The 21,868-nt window shown below is 34.1% G+C and overlaps 2 protein-coding genes across 2 annotated transcripts; both read right to left on the bottom strand.

Moving 5' to 3' along the window:
- Nucleotides 1-252: 252 nt before the first annotated feature.
- On the bottom strand, nucleotides 253-1,876 carry LOC115228834 (the record flags this gene model as incomplete). The annotated part of the gene is made up of 2 exons (XM_029799306.1): nucleotides 1,252-1,876; nucleotides 253-305 (listed from the first exon to the last, which is right to left on the bottom strand). Coding segments are annotated over exons 1-2 (678 nt in total), but the record flags the coding sequence as incomplete, so codon positions are not given.
- A 2,805-nt stretch (nucleotides 1,877-4,681) lies between these two features.
- Nucleotides 4,682-6,936, bottom strand: LOC115228833 (general transcription factor II-I repeat domain-containing protein 2A-like). The gene is made up of 3 exons (XM_029799304.1): nucleotides 6,241-6,936; nucleotides 5,337-5,532; nucleotides 4,682-4,788 (listed from the first exon to the last, which is right to left on the bottom strand). The coding sequence occupies exons 1-3, from the start codon at nucleotides 6,934-6,936 to the stop codon at nucleotides 4,682-4,684; spliced, it is 999 nt and encodes a 332-aa protein (XP_029655164.1).
- Between the last annotated feature and the right edge of the window lie 14,932 nt (nucleotides 6,937-21,868).

The following is a 21,868-nucleotide window of genomic DNA, read 5'->3' as shown; positions in this document are numbered from 1 at the left end:
AACATGGTATTCCAGTTAATATTATGTTGGAAAATGCACCAGCTCACAGTGGTATCAAAGTTCTTCGATTGGAAGAATTTAATGATTTTCCAATGCTTAACCCCATCGAAAATGTATGGTCAAAAGTAAAAGCTTATCTGAAAAGCGACATCTTTTCTTTAAAAACCAAATTGTATTCAAAAAAGGAAAAATTTGTCAATTATTGAAGACAATACTTGAAAAAATAATCGTAGATAGAATAAAAACAATTACATTTAAAAATGGTGTAAACTTTATTTCTGGAATACAGGGAAATATTGGTGACACTGTAAATATGGTTAACATTACATTTTAAAGAATTTTTTGGTGTTAATCCCATTTAGTTTGTTGTTAATCCCATATTGTTTGGTATTAATCCCACTTAGTTTTCAATTGATTCCAATTAATTTACTGCTAATCCCATTTTGTTTTCTATTGACTCCACTTAGTTTGGTGTTAATGCCATTTAGTATAAAAAATGGTATAAAATAAGCGAAATTCCAACTTCGAGAAAGCATACAAACTTCTTAGGAGAAATGACGCCAAAGAAGTTAAAATTTCACTCAAAAAGACCAGAAGGAAAATATACATGCTCTGATCATGTCTCAGATACATTCAGGAAGCAACTCAGTAAGGTTCAAGTGGTCTTTCATGTGCTTGCAAAGTCGGTTTAACGTGCTTATAAAAATTAAAGCCAAAGGTTCTAGAATTTTAAACAATCACAATACAAAGACCTTGAAACTTATTACAGCAAATATTTCACACAGCAACAAGACAGGTGTTAATGTTTAGCGTAAAGTGGATTTAAAGATTTTTTTAGTTTGGATATGACTGGTCAGGATATATGACAATTATCATTAACGATCATTACTTTTATTCTCAAACAATCTACTATCTAGTTAGTTAGTTAATGCACGTTCGCGTTGCCAGTAAACAAAGTTTATGGTTTCGCTTGTGCCATGTTTTTAACTATTCTTGTTGTTAGACCCTTCCATCTCTTCCGTCGTCTTGCCCTCTTTCTGATTTCTTCCTAATCGTCTGCATCCTTCAATCAGCCTCCGATCATAGCATATTCCTTCGTAAGTATTTAGACTTATAGGCCCACAGTTAGCTAACCTGTATAATTTATCATTTGATATTTTCTTCGGCCACGAATAGCCAAGGAGTTTTCTCAGTTGACCACTGTGGAAAGAGTCAAGTTGCTCCATGTTTTTCTTTGATGTCCCCAAGTACCTGCGTTGTACATGAGGACAGGTCGGACAAATGCTTTATATAATCGTATGCGCATCTTAGTCGAAATTTGGTTTTTTCTCATCCAGATAGATTGAAGTTTTTTAAGTGCAATTGTTGATAATATTTTTTGTCTGGTAATATCTTCGGAATCGCCAAGAAGAGATCCGAGTTTTCGGACGTTTCGCCACTTCTCATCTATGCGAGTTGGCATACGTTCGACGGTGGTTATTTCGGTTTTCTCTTTATTGACATTGAGTGACCATTTATCGAAAATTGTTCTTGCTTTCTCCATAATAATTTCTATTAATTTCCGATCCTTCGTAATAAAATCAAGATCATCCGCGTATATGAGTTCCACAACTTGGTTGTCCATACATCCAATTTCTACTCTTAGGTCTCTCAGAGCTGCCTCCAGATAGACGATAAATAATATAGGCGATAGTGTGTCCCCTTGTGGGGTTTCAACATTTGTAGGAAATAGTCTAGACTCCTTAGGGCCAATTCTGACAAGAAGTTGAGTTTCCAATAATAGCATATGTATCATGCGTAGACTGTCTTCATCTACAATGTTCTTTAACACGATAAGTAGTTTACTCCTGTTGATGCTATCAAAAGCTTTGCTCATGTCGATTCCCAGGACATGAAAGGATCGTTTATACTTCTGACATATTGCATTGATCCAGCGATGGGTCCAAACAATATTAGCCGTGGATCTTCCAGGTCTGAAGCCACTCTGACTGCAAGAGATAACGATCAACTGATCTTGATATTCGGTTTCGAACAATAGTCGATAGAGTTTTCCTTAGAAAGGTGACTAATACAACCGGTGTCAGGCTTCCACAGGGTCCCCATTGTTTGCCCGGTTTCTGGACGGGTATTATTATTCCTGTCCCGATTGGAAGTGGGCAGTGTTGGGCAAACGCCTTGTTCAGTATCTGTGCGAAAAAGCTCGCTAGACTGTTGGGAGCGTATATGAGTAGTTCCCCTGGGACTCCATCATATCCTGCAGCTCTGTTATTGTTCATACGGTGAAATGCTTCTAGGACCTCCGAGAGTGTTATTTCGTTCAATAAACCTCGCGGATGACCAATTAATGTGGTTGTATAAGTGTCATCTGTTTGGAGTCGTCTCTTGAAGTGGTCGGCGATAAAAACAAAATATAGAAATAACCACAGGTATAAGATGATATGCAAGTAGCTTTGTCCAACATAAAACCAGACATACAACATAGAACCAGAACCAGTAAGTATAATTATTCTGAACAAAAAGATCAGAAATCTCACCGAATTATTGCTAAATTGTCTGTTATGATATTTTTTATGTCTCATCAGTTGCTGAGCCCGGCTCGGCGGCAAAACTCGTAAAGCTCATAAAATCAAAAAAATACTCGTTCCTGACTAGAAATCAAATTTTTGCGCCAATAGCCGCCGAGAAATTAGGGGTAATCGGTCCGGAATCACTTTCTTTTTTTTCGTTGGCTGGGGACGAAGATCGCTAAGAAAAGCAAAAACCACAACGAGACTCTTCATCTTCTCCAAAGAGTCTCAGGAAATTCGAAATCGTGAAAATAAATTTTTTTAATAGTTAAAATTTCATCCAGAATGTTAGAAAAAAAGAAAGTTTGTTTAAGATTACGCAGTTTAGGACGCCCTCCCAACATCACGGATTGCGAAACAGTTGCCGCGGATTATGGCAATGGAGAAGCGTTGAAGAAGCCAAAAGGACTCTCTCAGGTCGTCCCTTCTTTTGGCAATTCTTCTCCCCAAACCACGTAGGAAACAAAGCAAATTGGGGCCAAAAACCCTACTAATTCAAATTAAAAATAAATTGTTTTACGTTTATTATTAAATTTTAACTATACCATTTAATTGCAAAAAAATGCCCCCGATGAGGCCAAAAATTGTGCGCTAGTAGAAAAAAAATTATTTTATTTAAGGTGGTCTTCAGTCTAAAAAAGGTTTGAGAACCGCTGGTCAATTTTTTTATTTTTAGGTAAATTTTTTGAAAATAAATTAGTTTATCCATTTTTTATTTTAATATACGCACCTGGTCCGCTCAAAAACCGGTCACATTTTTTTCAAATAAGAATAAATTAGTTTATCCATTTTTTATTTTAATATACGAACCATTTTCCGCGGAAACTGCCACTCGATACGCAGTGCGGCGACTTTGAGCTGACCTCCAGGCTCTTTATTAATTCGTGTATAACTTATTCCCCATTAATTAGAAAATTAAATAAAAATTTTAATCAAAAAAAAAATATATACGAACCTGGTCCGCTCAAACACCGGTCACATTTTTTAATCGGTCAATTTTTAAATAAAAAATTAAATAATAATATATCATAATTTTAAGCGTCAAAATAAATTTAAAATAATCGGCATCACATTTTTTTTATTTTAAAAGTCTTTTCTAAATTATAAAGATATCCATAAAAATGAGCTTTCTGATCTTATAAAAGCTAAAAATATTCGCGAAAAAGATCCCAAAAAAATTTTTTATTGCACCGAATGTAATGCTTTTTTGTAAACGAACTTATTCGAAAGTGCTGGACATCCATTTCTTTTAAAGTTTACTTGCCGCTATATAGTAGAAATTTTAGCTCAACAAAAGAAAGTTATTTTGAATTATTTAATTGTTAAGGTTTTTTGTTTGTGGACTGTCTAGTTGGAACGTTTGCAAATTTACAAAGATATTATCTAAAAAAATTTTATAACATTTGATTTCTTTCCAAATTCTTCTATTATAGGTCGAAATTGTTAATGACACTATAGGGAAAATTAATTAAAAAAAAGAATTTTTCTCTTCATATCACTGATGCTGCTTCATATATAGTTTTTGCAGGAAGTACTCTAAAATTATTTTATTGTGATCCATACTATATCACATGTTTTGCTCATTTGGTGCATAATTATGCACTTAAATAAAAGTAAATTATCAAGTCAACAAAATTGATTGCTTGTGTCGAAGCACTTTTTGTAAAAAAAATTATCGAAGACAATTGTTTAAAAAATTATCTGCTCCCACGCCGACCAGTCTCAGTTAGCAAGTATTCATCGCGCTTGTCAACTACATTCGGCAGATTGGCTCAATGCGTTACCGATCTCATCAGTCGGTATGTTCCTGAACAATGAATCAATCAGCATCTGTATACGACCTGTATTTTTAGGTCGATTTTTAAACAATTTTTAAAATTTCAAGGTCAATAAAATTGACTTTTTAGAGAAAAATTTTTATTTGTTGTAATTTAATAAAAAGTTTTCTCTGATTACCTCTTTTGTTAAAAAAACCAAATTAATGAGCTCATGAATTGTCCACTCTTATACAGGGAATCATTTTTCTTTATCTTTTGGTTTTCCAGTTATCTGAGTAAAACTTTTTGCAATTGATAATAATATGTGAAATGGCATTTTTGGACAGTTCTGTGTTGTTATTGGATCAGAGCTCTTTTATGCTGCACACCCAAGGCAAATGCCGCACACCCTCTCGGGTCAGAAGTGTCAGCAGGGTTATAAATAGCAGCAAGGTTGTTGACATCTGTTAGTGAGAAAACAAAAAATTAAAAATCTTTAACTAATAATATCACTATAAATTAATTTTTAGGGGACATAATTGAGTCTTTGTGTTGGCAAAAGTATTTAAAAAACTTCTCAGCTAGCGAACCAACCCTATATATGATGAAAGACCAATATTTAATTGTGGATTACAAGGTCGACGACGGTGGACCGCTTACCAACAAGGTGCGGAAAAATGCTAAATGGTCATTAAATACGGAGCCAAAACAAAGATGTCAGGTGTATTCATTTAGACCAGGCCTGGCCAACCCAAATCGCATCGCGGGCCACTTTGTCCAAATGAATCCTTTCCGCGGGCCGCATATACATGTACATACTAAGGATAGATATCAAAACAACACAGATAAGATTTTATTTAGTAAAATAGCATTCAGTCCAATTATACGTATCAATGAGAAATCTGTTTTTCTTTATCTTCATTTAATTTTTTCAAATCAACTTCACAATTACTAGTTGCACATCTTAATTGGTTTTCTAAGTTTTTATCTGTTAAAGAAGATCTATATCTACTTTTACTAAACTTTAATTTCGAAAAGAATGATTCACATACGTAAGTAGATCCAAAGGAGCTTACAACTCTTTGTGCAAAAATTCTTAAGTTGGGATATTTTTCTGCAGTCACATATTTGTTATAAAAGTCAATTTTGGATATAGTAGGATAAACAAGTCTTAGTTCACTGTTGCACTGTAGGTCAATTATTTCCGTCTGCAAAGTATTTGAAACAATAGAAACGTCAACATGAAATGGAGAAGAAAATGTTTCAAACATTTTCTCATATTTTTTTAGTTCCGAGAATCGACTGTCAAATGCTGCAGCAAGATTTTTTATTTCATCAGCGTACTTGAAGAAATTTTTACAATGGCTGATTTTAAATTGATTTAGCGTTGGAAAATGTTGATCATTTCCATTTCTTATTTGACATTCAAACAATGACAATTTCATTCGAAATGCTTTGACTTGATGGCATGCATTAGTAATCAAATTATCCTGTCCTTGTAACTCCTTGTTTAATTGATTAATTTTTTCGGTTATATCTACCAAAAAGCACAGATCTAGCATCCATTCTTCATCATTTAATTCAGTTAATGTCATTTTCTTATGCATCATAAAACTTTTGATTTCTTCTCTCAAGTCGAAAAAACGTTTTAAACATTTTCCGCGACTCAGCCATCTGACATTGGAAAAATACACAAGATCACCATAGTGAGAATATAACTCGTTCAATAATTCTTTAAACTGGCGATGTTGAAGTGCATGAGAACGAATGAAGTTTATAGTTCTTACAACCACACTCATAACATGGTTCATAGACAACACTTGCGCGCACAAATTGAGTTGATGTATCAAGCAGTGTATTACAAATAAATCATTTTTTATGCTTCTTGACTCCATCTCATCCATTATTAGCTTTACAACTCCTTTATTTCTTCCAATCATAGCCGGCGCCCCATCTGTTGTCAATCCAGCAAGGGTCTCTAAATTCGCTCCATTGTCGGATAAACATTTCATAACAGCTTGGAAAATATCTTCGCCCTTTGTAGTATCTTTCAAACTGACAAGGTTAAGCATTTCTTGTTTCACTTGAAAAGATTCGGTAACTCCACGAATATATACTACAAGTTGAGACGTGTCTGATATATCCGTGCATTCGTCAAAGGCCAAAGAATAACTTTTGAAATATTTTATTTGATCACGCAAAGTCACCACAATTTCATTTGAAATGTCATTAACCCTGCGACATATGGTTTGACGTGACAAGCTAATGTTTGAAAACTTTTTAGTTTTATCTGGCAAAATGTCTTTCACGACAGCATCCAAACACTCTTTTACGAATTCTCCATCCGAAAATGATTTCATTCTCTTTGAAATTATCATTGCAACAGAGTAGCTTGCTTTAACAGTATCAGAAGAAGAGTGTATCGATGAATTTAATAGTCTTTGCTGATTTCTCAATTCAGATTTAAGCGAATCCAGTTTCCTTGTTTTCAATTCCTTACTAAATTTCGCGTATTCGGAATGCTTTGTTTCATAATGTCTTCTTACATTGTACTCTTTCACCACCGATACTTTCTCCTTGCAAATTAAACATGTTGGCTTGGAATTATGCATTATAAAAAAGTAATCTTCTTCCCAATGATTGCTGAATTGCCTGTTTTCTTCAAAAATTTTCCTTTTCTTCATATTGATAACAGCTACAAAAATAGATAAACTTTAAAATTTATTAAACTTATAAAATTTATCTTTATTTATTAAACTTAAGAAAAATTATCTTGAATGTATTTATAGGTTAACTACATACAAAATTTCTCTCGCGGGCCGCACCAAACTCCATCGCGGGCCGCATGCGGCCCGCGGGCCTTGGGTTGGCCAGCCCTGATTTAGACCTTGTAAGATAAATGAAATAAAATGTCCAGGAATCTCAAGACTAATTCTGTTCAGTCAGTGGAGACAAACGATCTTGTTGAAATACGAGTAGACACCGTTCTCAGGACAGACTTTGATGTAAAAAACAGCCGACCGGACATATTTGTTATGGACAGGGCACAGGACGTGATATTTCTTATCCAGGTTGGAATAATATCACAGATCTCACTGAATCAAGTGAAAGTGGAGAAGTCCCACGAATACGACCTCCTGGCTTCTGAGTTGGATCTGATCCACGAGGCGACTGTAAAAATGTTCCGCTCGTTCTATCCCGGGACGGAATTGTTTCACGGTAGTACAGACATCACATGAATTCGTTCAAAGTTGAGGTCTCGGTGAGAGTATATATCCGGTCTGTTTCTCTGAAAAAGATCTTGATAGCATGAATTTAAGCACTATGATTGAATTCAACTAGCTGAACATTCACATTTTGGGATCAAAATTCAGGATCGAAAGAACATACAGCCCCACCTACAGGATGACCAGGCACCAAGTGAAGGAGAGCTAAGAGAAGAAATAAATAAGGAACTAATTACAATTAATTTTAATGAAACTTTGCTTTTATTGAAATTATATAAAAAGTACTTTCACAAAGGCAAACCTAAATAACTATACATGTATAATTGATATTTACAAAACTATTTGCCGCATCGTAGGTAATACTGTTTAAGATGATTAACAATAGTCTTTCCAGGTAATTTTAAAACAATTCCTCCTAATTTAGATCTACTCAATGTGGATCAAATGGACTTTAAGGATACGTTTGGGAGTATTTTTACATAATTTTAACTACAAGCAAATCTCTCATCGAATGATAGTGACAATTCTGTTTTTCGACGCCTCAATGAAACCATCAAAATGCTCTCGAAGAAGGATTCAAATATGCCGGTATGACTACGTCATCGCTGTCAGATGGTTTCTGACAAGTCGATTGCGATTTGAGCATTTCAGATAGTAAATATTCTTTTAAAATGCCTGCTGATTTAATAGACAGAACTTAGAATGATTGATACAACTTTGTCGATTTTTTAAGAATAGATTAATCCTCTTAACTACAATTTTTAGAAGTCTTTGGAAAGTGAAAACATGTCTTTTTTGAAAGAAGGTTTTTTTGAACTGCAAAACTGTTCTGACAGTGACGTAAGTGATGAAAATCAAGTACCAGAAAGTTTGCCATTGTAAGATTCATTTTAATTGGAATAAATATTGGAACACTTAGTGATATTTATTTTTAGATATAGCTACATGCATTTGGAATCGTCGATTTACTGCCACATAAACCCAAGAGAACGTAAAAAGTTAAAAAGAAAATTGAACGTATTTAAAATCTCGGAATTTTTATTTTCCGGAAAAGGGAAAATAAATTCGTTGAATAAATCGGTTTCTTGACTTAATCCTTATATACAAGAAATCCAATTTTTATAAAGTTAAAAAGGCAGTAATTTCACCTAAACAGCCAAGAAAAGCTCAAAAAATAGGAAAATGTCGCAAATTTTACGGAATTCATCAGAGGGATTCTTGGTGTAACCAGTGCAAGTGGAAAAAGGCTTGCATTCGATTTGATCCATAAATTATATTTTAAAGAATAAAATTGATATTATTACTTCATTTCATAAATATTGGGGATTTATTAAGCAATGAACATGGAATTAGATTTCCTCTACCTAAATCCGAATGATTCCACACTGACTGAGCCCTTAAAGCACTTGTGAAAGAAGTAGCCTTCGGTGTATGCTTGTTTTGTGCTTCTCTTGCATGTAGACAGCCAGAAAACCAGGAAAGGTGCTCGTCTGAACTAAAGTTTACACACTTCATTTTGGACTCCTTCTGCAAAGGACATGATTTAAGATCGTATCCTTCTCCAAAAATGACACCCCTCTTCTGATTCTTACAGAATCTACACTCCTCGCCAAAAAAAATGATTCAAAATTCATATTTAGTTTTTTTTTGAAAATCTTATAAATATTCTAATTTCAAAAAACTTAGTAGATTAGTTGTAATTATTATGATCTTATTTTAATAAAATATTTGCTAATTACATTAATTTGGAAAAATTAAAAGCACAACACACAATATGTTAGTATATGTCAGTGACAAAAAAAATGATTCAAAATTAAAAACTTTGTAATTAATATCTGGTATTTCCTCCTTTTGCCATAAAAATATCCCAACAACGTTTTTTCATAGATAAAACAAGTTTTTCAATATAATATTTAGGAATACAGTCCGACCCCAAAATGGGGCAGACCCCAGGGGTGGGGCACCCTCGGATTTTGGGGCACCCCCGCAATTTGGGGCACTTTATTCCAAAAGTACATTTTGGCAGAAAAAAAATAAAAATCGATAAAAAATTATGGAATTTTTGGGGCACCATAAAATCATTTATAAGGAATTAAAAATAAAATAAAATTATAATAAATTAATTATTTTTTGTTTTATTTTCAATTTATATTTTTATTGTTGTGGTTATGGATTACGAAACTAAATTGAAGATTGCTAAAGAAATTTTGAAGAAAAATTTATCTGAGAGGCAACTAATGAAAAAGTACAACACAAGTAAAGGAACAATATCAAGAATAAAACGAAATATTGTACCTTTCTTGCAACACGGCAATACTATTTCTGAGGAATATGACACATTTAAAGCCGATAAAGATAAATTTGATGATCAAGTCTTTGAAATATTTCAAAGACTACGCGTAGATAAAATTCCGATTTCAGGCCCTATTTTGAAAAAAATTGCCTTAGTTACAGCTTCAAAAATTGGATTTACTTCTTTTAAAGCTTCCAATGGGTGGCTTGATAGATTTAAATTGCGGCATGAACTTCAATTCAAGTCAATATGTGGTGAAAAAGCTTCATGTGATTTATCTTATGTGAAAAATTATTTTGAAAAATATGACCAGAAAGTATTAAAATATGGACCTGAGAATATATTTAATTGTGATGAAACTGCGCTTTTTATAAAAAGAACTCCTCAAAAATCATTTGTTGAACAAGGCGAACCGTGTTTTGGTTATAAACAAGGGAAAGAAAGACTCACTGTTCTTCTATGCTGCAGTTTAATCGGGGGAAAACTTAATCCATTGATTATTGGAAAATATAAAAAACCTCGGTGTCTAAAAAATTTTGATGTTCAAGATTTTGGGTTATTGTATTCATCTTCTCAAAATGCATGGATGACTGGAAAGACTTTTATGAGTTGGCTTACACTTATAAATGAATCGTTTTGCAAAAACAACAGAAAAATATTATTAATACTTGACAATGCGGGATGCCATAAAACTGCCGAATGTTCGAACATCGAATTTTTATTTTTGCCGAAAAATACAACGCCCTATTTACAACCTTTGGATATGGGAATAATCAAGATTTTTAAAGATTATTATTCCTCTTTCTTATGGAATTTTTATGTTTTCAAGATTTCGAAAACAATTTTACACATTCTATTGGTAAATTAAATTTGCGTCAGGTTATGATGCTAATTTCAAAAGGATGGGAGAAAATAGATGCTAAAAGTATTGTTAATTGTTGGAAGAAAATCGACAGGAACCGTGATTCTTATGCAACAAAAAACTGTCTAACACAGAGGTTTTCAAACACTGCGCCGCGGCACATTTTTGTGCCGCGGGATGATAAAAAATGTGCCGCGTGAAGATCTATATTTACTTATTTTTTGTTTAATTTTTAACTTAAAAATTATTTATAATGAAACAATTATAATAAATTATAATCACGTTGCTATTTGTTATGTCTGTGCATCGGAGTATTCGTCATTACAAATCATCTTTTTTATCTATGGGTTTTGACTGTTGTGGCACTGGAAATAGTTTACCACAGTGCCTGATTTGCATGGAGGTGTTGTCGAATGAATCAATGGTTCCATCTAAACTTCGTAGACATTTTTTATCTAAGCACCCGGAATATAAAGATTATTCAATTGATTATTTTAAAGAATTAAGCAAAAAACATAGGTAGTGTTAATAATTATATATATACATATTTAGAGTAAGTAAAAAATCATTTTCAAAATCATTTGGAAAATCAGAAGATGCAGTAAAGTGCTCTTATCTAGTATCGGAATTGATTGCCAAGAAAATGAAACCTCATACAATTGCCGAAAATCTTATCCTTCCAGCATGCAAATTAATAGTCCGAACAATGTTTGGCGTGGAATTTGAAAAAAAATTATTGAAAATTCCCTTTTCTGACAATACTATTTGTCGAAGAATTAGTACAATGTCGTTTGATATTGAAGAAAAAGTGGTATCTATAATGAAAAACAATTTATATTCATTGCAAATTGACGAATCAACTGACGTAGCAGGAATTGCACAGTTGCTTATTTATATTCGTACTGAAAAGTCAGAAAGTATTATTGAACAATTTCTTTTCTGCAAGGCACTAGTTACTACTACTCGTGCAATTGATATGTACAATTTGATTATTTTAATCAACATAATATTTCCTTTAAAAATTGTGTTGGTGTATGCACAGATGGGGCACCATCTATGTCTGGAAGACTTAATGGACTTGTATATTGTTTTATTATATGATTAAATTCAGGTTTCTTTACTAAAAGCACAGAATGATCAAATACTTTCAACACATTGTTTTTTACATCGTGAAGTATTGGTTTCGAAAACTCTTCCGTCTGCTTTAAAATCAGTTATGGATGATGTCATAAAAATGATCAATTATATAAAAACTCGATCTAAAAATTCTAGAATTTTTAATTCTTTATGCGATGAAATGGGAGCAAGTTATAAAAATTTATTGTTACATACCGAAATACGATGGTTATCACGGGGAAGGGTACTGGCCAGAGTGTATGAATTAAGGGACACGATAGCTGAATTTTTCACGAGAGAACAATGCTATCAATTTCATGAATTGATCAGCAATTCGAATTGGAAATTAAAATTAGCATATCTAACGGACATATTTTCGATATTGAATGATGTGAATCTAAGCATGCAAGGAAATAATGAGACAATTTTGAGTTGTACGGACAAGTTAAATGCTTTAAAAATGAATATTACATATTGGAGAAGACTAGTATTAAGTGGGGATTTTAGCATGTTTCCTAAGACTAATGGTTTCGCATTCTAATTTATAAAGCCAATTTAGATTCTGACGGTACCATAATACAAAGTCTTATATATGAGCATTTGACATCATTGGAACAAAAAGTCAATAATTATTTTCCAGACATAGACATTGAAAAATATGATTGGGTATTTATTTTAAATAATTAGTTTTAGATACGGAATCTATTTTTGGTTAGTCATAGTAATGAGTTATCATTGTTCGAAAATATGGAGCTTATTGAACTATTTAATGATCGTACCTTAAAATTATCACATACGGAATTAAATATTGGCGAATTTTGGATCAAAATTCGTTCTAGATTTCCAAAAATAACAGATAAAGCAATGCGGATCATTCTACAATTTGCAACAACTTATTTGTGTGAAAAGGGATTTTCTGCATTACAAAACATTAAAACAAATAAGCGAGAAAATCTACTGGATTTAGATTCAGAAATGCGGCTGGCCTTATCAAATATTGAGCCAGACATAGAAAAATTATGTAAAAATAATAAATTTTGAATTTGGAATTTTATAATTATGTTTTGATTTTTGATTATGTGCCGCGAGATTATTTTTTATTAGCATTTGCGCCGCGAGAAATTTCTCGTGAAAACCTATGGTCTAACAGATGAACATTTAGATCAAGTTGTTAACGAAACAATTGATGGAGAATGCGAAGACATGAACAATAATGTTTATGATACATATTCAGAAACCGAAAATAGTGAAAATGTCGTAGCAAAAACAAAAGATCTGCTTAACAATTTAGAAGAAAAAATTTCTAATGTTGCACCAAGTATGCTCCGAGATTTTTTGATTTTCGGCTGAAATTGACGAACAGTATCAGACAAAACTCTATAAATAAAAAGAAAATAACTGAATATTTTAGTAAAAATGTTTTTTGATGTTTATTAATGGTTTAATTTTTAAAAAATAACAAACCCCTGTTTTTGGGGCACCCCCGCATTTTGGGGCACTTGGTGCCCCATTTGGGGGTCGGACTGTACAGTGAATCCTCGCAAATTGGCCACCTCGCAAATTGGCCAATTTTTAAATTGGCCAATTTTTAAATTGGCCAATTTTTGCACAATTTACTAAGAAAAAAATTAATTTTCTTAGTAAATTGGCCAATTCTCAAATTGGCCACAATTTTTGAATTATTATTTTTCTAATTAGAAAATAAACTATTTTTTTAATCACATGTCTTATAAAATTTCTCGTGGACGTTATACTCGGCTCACTTTTCTTGAAAAAACACAAATTATAAACTACAAGGAAGAAAATGACAGTGTTTCGTGTCAGCTTCTGGCTGACAGATTCTCACATTTATTCCACAAGACGATCTCGAGAAAGACGATCATAATCTACTGCTTAATAAAGACTCTATTTTACGGGATTCGAAAATCTATCAAAATTCGTATAAAGCTGCTCACAAACCAAAATTTCCTACGCTTGAAGAAAAATTGATTGAATGGATGGATACAATAGAGTCTAAAGGTATTAATTGAAAACCAATTTTTAGGTGGTTTTTTGAATGATTCCTTAATATCGTGTAAGGCTGCGCATTTTGCCGAAGAGCTACAACTTAGTAACTTTAAAAATTCTAATGGATTTCTGGCAAAATTCAAAAGAGACACGGTTTTAGAATGCTAAAATTACATGGAGAGATGCGAACAGATAAAGTAGTTGACATTAATTCTTTTCGTGAAGAATTTAAGAAATTTCTAAATCGTATAAGCCTGATCTAATTTATAATTTGGATGAAACTGCATTATACTACAAGCTTATTCCATCGAAAAGCGTATGCAGAAACCGATTCCAAGGATACAAAAATTTTAAAGACCGTGTGTCTATTATGCTTTGTTCAAACATGACCGGAAGTCATAAATTGAAACCTGTGATGATTGGAAAACCAAAAATGCCTAGATGTTTTAAAAATTTTGACTATGGATGTCTTGTCTCATATTATAGCTCACAGAAAGCTTGGATGACTGGATCTATTTTTATTGATTGGATTATTAGCTTTGATCTCCAGCTTAAAATAAAAAGAAGAAAATTTTATTGCTAATAGACCACTGTCCTGCACATTCTATTCCTCAAAACTTGGATTGTATTAGATTTTATTTTTCCTAAAAATTCTACTGGATTACTACAACCAATGGATATTGGAATTATAAAAACCTTCAAGACTCATTTCATGAGAAGAAAGCTACAGTACTTAACTGATTTGCTGGAGACTGAAAATATTTCTGTATACAATTCATACAAAAAATTGACATTAAAAGATGCAATTTTGTTTGTTAATATGGCTTGGGATGACGTATCTACTGAAACTATTCAAAATTGTTTTAAGATTTTAAATGAATCTAATCACGAAAATACATTAATTGAACATTATGAGACTGAAATTGAAAGAACTGACATTTTCGATCCTCTAATGAGCGAAGATTTTCTAAATATCGAAAACACAGAAGATCAAGATATAAACGAAAATTGTTTACAAGAGGATCAAGAGTCTGAAATTAGCGACGAAGAGACAAAAATCATATATCCACTCGATAGAAAAGATATTGCAAAGACATTAACTAGAATAGAAAGGCAACTTTACTGTAATGCAGAAAATGAGAATGATGTTTCGCTGATTACTGCAATAAGAAAATACAAAGAAAATGTAAAAAGAGCAAATAAAAAGGAATTAGGGATTGAATTTTATTTTAATAAAATTTAAACGTGTTTATTTTATTTTTAAATATTGATTTTTTTCAAATTGGCCATTTTCTCAAATTGGCCATAAAATCTCTATGTACCAAAAATGGCCAATTTGCGAGGATTCACTGTATTTCCCCAAATATGAAGAAGTTCCTGCTTTAATTCTTCAGCATTTTTCAAATCGATTTTACTGAGTTCCGCTTTTATATGAGCCCATAAATGCTCAATTGGATTTAGATCAGGTAACTGGGATGGCCAGTCTAGTGTTTTTATATTTTCTTTATCAAAATAATTCATGATTAACTTCGCTGTATGACACGGTGCATTATCCTGTTGAAAAACAAAGTCATTAAGTCCCATTTTTGCAACTGATCTCGGTAGGCTGTTGACTAAAAGATTTAAATATTTTGCAGAATTCAATGTTCCGTCAACAAAAACTAATTCTCCGACGCCGTTAAAAGAAAAACATCCCCATATCATGATTTTCCCTATTTTTTGTTTTCAAGCCAAATCAACCTGTTCCAAATTTCACTGTTGTTGAAATATTTTTGGAATTAAGTTGTTCACCGCTCTTCCTATATACTATTTTTCGAGTTTTGTTTGGATTGGCGTAAAAAATGCATTCATCTGAGAAAATTGTGGTTTTCCATTTTTCATCAGAAATGGCAAGAAATCTTTTCGTTATTTCTAATCTTTTTTTAGTGTGTTTTATATTCAAAAATGGCTTATTTTTTGCAATACGTCCAAATATACCATTTTCATTAAGATTTCTTATAACTGTTCTTGAGGAAATTGCTTTATTGGTTAGTTTCGTCATTTCACTTGAGATCTCTTTAGATGTTTTTGTTGGATTTTCTTCCGAATACTTTATCAATTCTTTCAAATCATTTTTATCAAGTATTTTTGGCCTTCCAGATCCTGGTTTCCGATGGATTGTGCCATTCTTTTTGTATCGTTGGATAAAATTAGACACTGTGGCCTCATGTACCCCAACTTTCAAAGAAATTGCCCGAAGTGTCATTTTTGTTTCATATAAAGCAATAATTTTTCCTTTTGTAAAGTCATCCATATGCTTTTTCCTAAAATAGAGATATTAAATCATATAAAACAAGATATTTGTATAGATAATATTTTTGAATCATTTTTTTTGTCACTGACATATACTAACATATTGTGTGTCATGCTTTTAATTTTTCCAAATTAGAGAATAGAATAGTGTTTATTGAGCGAAAAGAAAAAGAAAAACAAGGAAGAAAAACATCGGCGGGGAGATAAAAACAAGGCACCGAAGTGTCTCTTTCCATGCGTATCCCCAATACTAGTCATGTTTGACGACAATTCTCCAAGACCATCCGGATCGTGGGCACAGAGGATTCTTGTGAGTCTTTTAGCCTTCCGTCAAGTTGTACTCCGTAAGCCAATTTCATAGCGAAACGTCTTGTCTTTTCCAACTGTTCGATCAGGTAGTCACTCTCCTCCGTACCGTACCAGCCCTCGTAGCCATATGTGAGGACTGGCTGCACACACGTTTTGTATACGTAGATGTACGTTTCCGGATCCAGATGGAACCTGGTTAAGCTTTTGAGGATCCTCACACTCCTCTTTCTCTGATTTGCTATATGCTCTACGTACGAGCCACGACAGTTAATGGTTGCTCCCAGGTAAGAAAGATTTTTTCTTTTCGAGAGATCCATCACATAGCTACTCATCGCATATGCACAAGACTCCGCATAGCGACTCCCTCTCCGCAACCATGAAATGGTGCTCTTCTCCGGTGCTAGGGTCAAACCCTTCTCTATAGTCCACATCTTTAGCGTTGCAATGTATGATTTCAGTCGTCTCCAAGACTGCGATATCCTTTTCGAGGTATCCATGACCAGGATATCGTCAGCATAGATAACGAGCTTGCCAGTACGTGTCGACGGCAGAGGAATGTCCGCCAAGAAGAGGTTGAACAGAAGTGGACTCAAGATAGATCCCTGCGGGACTCCCCTTCTAAGTTCCACACACCCCGATAGGCGGTTTCCACAGCGGACAAATTAATGCAATTAACAAATATTTTATTAAAATTAATAATAATAATTACAACTAATCTACTAAGTTTTTTGAAATTAGAATATTTATAAGATTTTCAAAGAAAAACTAAATATGAATTTTGAATCATTTTTTTTGGCGAGGAGTGTATATTCTCAATTTTTTGGACTTCAGTCAGGGAACGGACATTGTGTTTGTCAAAGAAAAGCGAACTTTTGAATCCGTAAGCAAGGTGAGCCAGTCATGATCTCAGGCGTACGCCGCGAGCATGATTCCAACATACAGTTACTCCTCAGATTGTTGGACCCCTTCCCTTTGAGAAATCCAGCATCACTGCAAAGGTATTTGGGGAGTGTCGTGTGACAAGTAAAAAAAAAGCTAGGTGAAAAAAGGATTTTAACAAATTCTGACACATTGTTGTGGTGTATTTAATGTTAACCAAATCTGTAACATTGGCTCTTGTTTTTATCATAAATAATTCATCCTTGGTAGCAATCAAACTGCAAATCCATCTCAGACAACCTTGCATTGAGGCTCGAACCGCATCGTTTCATTCCTATCGCGAGGGAAACCGCCCCTCTAACGACTTCTTTCATAAAGAAGTTCCAGTCTGGAACTTTTCTCGATGATTACTGTGTGAGGATTGACATATCAATGCACTTGGGAATTAATGTTTGTTCGGAGGGCCAATGCCGATGTGAGAGTAAAGTCGATACCAAAGGACTACACCCCTTTTCATGGAGAAGGAGTGCTGGGCGTGACCCAGATATTCCGTTATCAACGAGATTATTTTGACTACGTTACAAGCTGCAGGATTCCCTTCCGAACTAGAGCCTGTTAGGCTTTAGCGTGCAGACGGGAAACGCCCAGATGGAGTCATTTTTTTCCGTGGATTAATCTGAAATGCCTCGGATGCGATTCTACATGCACGGACACTTTCTCGAAAACGAATATAGTCGACTAGGCAATCAGTCCAGAGTCAGCCGCTAAAAAGGCTGATGAACATAAAATCTTGAAATACTCCAACCTGTAGGACAACGTGATCTTTCCCTAATCTCTGTAGAAACATCCAGAGCCATGAGCAACAAATCTCTTGAACTCGTTAGAAGAATCGGGAAACTGATCTCCAGGAGACAAGAACCTCGGGAGAAGCAATGGCTGTTCCAAAGAATCTCATTTCAAATTCTGAGGGGCAACGTCTTCTCGATCATTGATAGTTTTAGATCAAAATTCATTGAATAAAATATGTTAATCTATTTGTCGTGTCGGTAGTTTGCCATGCCAGAGGCTGACGCGATCGAAGATGAGTTAGAGCGTACTATCGCAAGGGATATCCGCTCAATAAGCATTTCGAATCGCAGGCATTGCCTGTGAATGTAGACATCCGAGATCCGATCTCCTGCACGAAGCTAATTGGCCTTTTTTCAAGGAACCGGAAGACTCAACAGCGAATGAAAGGAATTTGTATTTCTCTATAAGCAAAGAGTACTTCCTCATCTTTTTGCACTGTGACGATTGATCCAGGGGCGGATGGGGACATCAGCAGGTTCTGAGGCGAGAATGAGTCCACACGCGTCTTAGGTGAGTGGCTTTCTTTTGTTGAGGAAAAATACAGTGATCCCGTCCGGTCTCTTCACATCCCCTTGATCGATCTCAGTGGGTTCAAGTATGGAGGGAATCAACCGATTTTTTCCTAGGAACCAAAATTAGCGTTTCTGAGAGACATTACTTAAGTTTTTAATAAATGCGTTTTCTGTCAGTCAATTTTTCTTCTCTTCTAATTAAAGCTAATCTCCTCAATGGAAACATTCCTCCATCTTACAGCCCCGGCTTCTTCTTTGGACGTTCTCAAATTCAACTTAATTGTCGCACTCGGTAACGTTTCCTTCGTTGTTCCATTTGTAAACCAGACTTTTGGCATTATTCCGGTGGGATCATTCTAAACTCATGTTCTGTAGACACCTTCTTTAATGTTTTTCGGGTAATCACACACTAAATGTAAGATAATACGTCAGTCGTGCTGGAAATCGACAAGGACAGTGTAGCGTTTTTTTATTTGTAGCCAAACAAGTTAATACATTTTTTGATTGATCTGTCATCTAACAATCAATATTAGAATATTTTATTCTGGCGACACGTCAATATTTTGATATTTTATTCTGGCGTCACGTCAATTTTACGCCACTTAACTTAAAAATTATCAACATGAGAGCATGTATTGATTAAGACCGGGAAAAAGAATGTTTATTGAACTTTTAATTTGAAGATGTTCAATAAGCATGAAACAGATGTTGTGGGTTGTTACTTATGCTTCCGAATAGGTCTATTATTTGAAAAAAAGTTTTAAGCGATGAAAAAACAAAGGTATATTTTTGTTCTCACAATTTATTAACAAATTTGATTTTAAATGATGATTGTTATCATATTATTTAGAATTTATTCAAACTGCCATATGAATATTCTGAAAAAATTAATACTACAAATACTATTATGTTTACGATATATTTGGATTGAAAAATATTTTTTAACATGAGAATTAGACGCTGCGATAATTAGATATACTTGTGTTTCTGTATTTAATTTTAAGTAATGGAAACAGTCAATATTAATTAAAGAATTAGATATAGCTGAGATCCCTGACGTTACTAGATTTGCTGGAGTTTTAGATGATTCTAGTGTCTGTATTGCTTATAAAAGCAACTTAATTAGAAAATAGATAAAAAAAAAGAAAGCTGAAATCAAACAATTAGAAAATTAACTAAAACAAAGACTTTTTTCCATTATTTTTGCAGTCTCCATTGCCCTTGAGACTAAATCACTATTAACCAACCAAGGTCAGCCCCACACAGCTGTTCTGCATAAATTCAAATAATTTTGAGGCCATCCCCTCAAACTCTGGTTCCTTCCTGATTGCCTTATAGACTCCACTACACGTGAGTACTCTATCAAATGACTGGTGAGGCAATACGAATGTAATTTGACATTATTTGCCAGTAAATTGGCAGCCCCGCCCTGTTCTCTGTCCAAGATTGTAATTGCGTCTTCAACGATCAGTCCATTATTCCTCAGGTCCTTAAAAACTGTGATCAAAAATTACTTGGACGACTTGATTAATCGAATCCCCCCTGACAACAACATCTTCAACAACGAGACACCTCATTCCCTTTGTCCACGTCCCCTCGATTAATTTTTGTGTGCCATATTTCTTTAATTCCTTTCTTTTGAGTATCATTCCCTTATTAAGCCCGAGGGAGACACACTTTAATAAGATATATAACTGACTGTGGCAAAACTGATGGCTGCAAAGGGCACTCCGCAAATGATATCGAATTCAAGAGCACTCTCCAATATTTTTGAACAGAGTAAATCAATTGTTTGTTTCTTTGTAAATTGTATGAATTATGATAATACCATCACAATTGTGTGAGATGGGATAAGACGTAAGTCAAAGTACACTGAAGTTTGTTCTTGGTTCCCGAGAGTGAAATCTCCGAATTGAATCGATTCAATGTCTATTAGTTGCCGCACTAGTGCTTCCACTGAAGAAATTGAACTGTTCCTAAGTTTTTGTTCAGATAAGAGGAATGTTAAACATTTAGGAGGAAGTGTGCCATCTTGTAAAATATTATTTTATGAAAATCAAAACGGTTGTCCAACATAAAAAAATTAATTTAAATAATATTTAACTTAATAAAATATTATTAAATCCAGATTAGTAAATTGATTAAAATGAAGATATTTCTCATCATGATAATTTTGGTTTCGGCTTCCTCCTCTTTGCTTTTGATCCGCCTCCTTCAGCCAGATTCATGGGCCGGGATGCAGCATTTATGTCCTCGACAGGTTCCTCTAATGTCTCCTGGTGGTGCTTCCTCCACTCAGTCGTTCATTGATTGCATGATTTGTAGCCGTAGCTAAGAGTTTGTATTCAGGACGCATGCTCTCTACTGTCTTTTTAATTACGATCGTCTGGACATAAGCACGAGTCGAATTTTAGACTTGTAGGGAGTTTTGGTAGTGCTTGTAAAATTTGTATACTATTCCATTTCATGTGAGAACCAGTGATACGACGTTCACATTTGAATTGTAAATTAACTTCAATTCGCTTCCCAAGAGATTGTATTTGTGTAATTTCTTGACTTCCGCATGCTTAAAAGATTGTTAAAAATAATCCCAACTTCGATGAACGTAATGATGTTCAGAACTTTGTCGTAGATAAAAATGTCTGGTTTATTATTATTGACTAAAGTATCCGTCTTTATCGTCGTTTCAACCCGTATTTCGACCACTTCATTCGAGACAGTCGACTGAACGGAGTGGGTCTTCAACTTCCTAGACTGTTTTATCCCATATTTTCGGCAGATGTGCAGATTCATGCACCTTACAACCTCATTGTGGCGACGTAGGTAATCACTGTTCAACATTCTGCCACATTTTGTAGCAAGATGATCCACAGTCTTTTTGGCGGCGTTGCAATGGTTGCAACAACTACCACCGTTGTCAAAGAATAAGTTGCGGTCCTGAACCATGCACAACATTCCCTCCGACCTTGGAGAGTTGTTTCCATGAGATAACCACCAGGACGATTCCCTCAGATTCACAACTAAATCGTAGCAAATGAACAAATCGAGTAAAGCGATTTTTTCCGTATCTGTTCAATTAAGTGCTTTATTTGCAAATCCTTTAGAACGCACACTAGAAAGCATGCGTACAAACTCATAGCTACAGAGGCGAATCATGCAATTAATGAATTACTGAGTGGAGGAAACAGCACCACGAGA

Source organism: Octopus sinensis, unplaced genomic scaffold (assembly GCF_006345805.1).
Source record: "Octopus sinensis unplaced genomic scaffold, ASM634580v1 Contig11052, whole genome shotgun sequence".
In the NCBI taxonomy this organism is placed as follows: domain Eukaryota; kingdom Metazoa; phylum Mollusca; class Cephalopoda; order Octopoda; family Octopodidae; genus Octopus; species Octopus sinensis.
Note: the sequence above shows the minus strand (reverse complement) of the source record. Positions and strands in the feature narration are given on the sequence as shown.

Coding starts and splice junctions, on each gene's coding strand:
- LOC115228833 (XM_029799304.1), bottom strand. CDS start 6,936: ATGCATAATTCCAAGCCAACATGTTTAATTTGCAAGGAGAAAGTATCG. Junction 5,533..6,240: donor TTGGAAGAAATAAAGGAGTT/GTAAAGCTAATA, acceptor AATACTTTGCAG/ACGGAAATAATTGACCTACA. Junction 4,789..5,336: donor GAAATTAAAGTTTAGTAAAA/GTAGATATAGAT, acceptor TCTCACTAACAG/ATGTCAACAACCTTGCTGCT.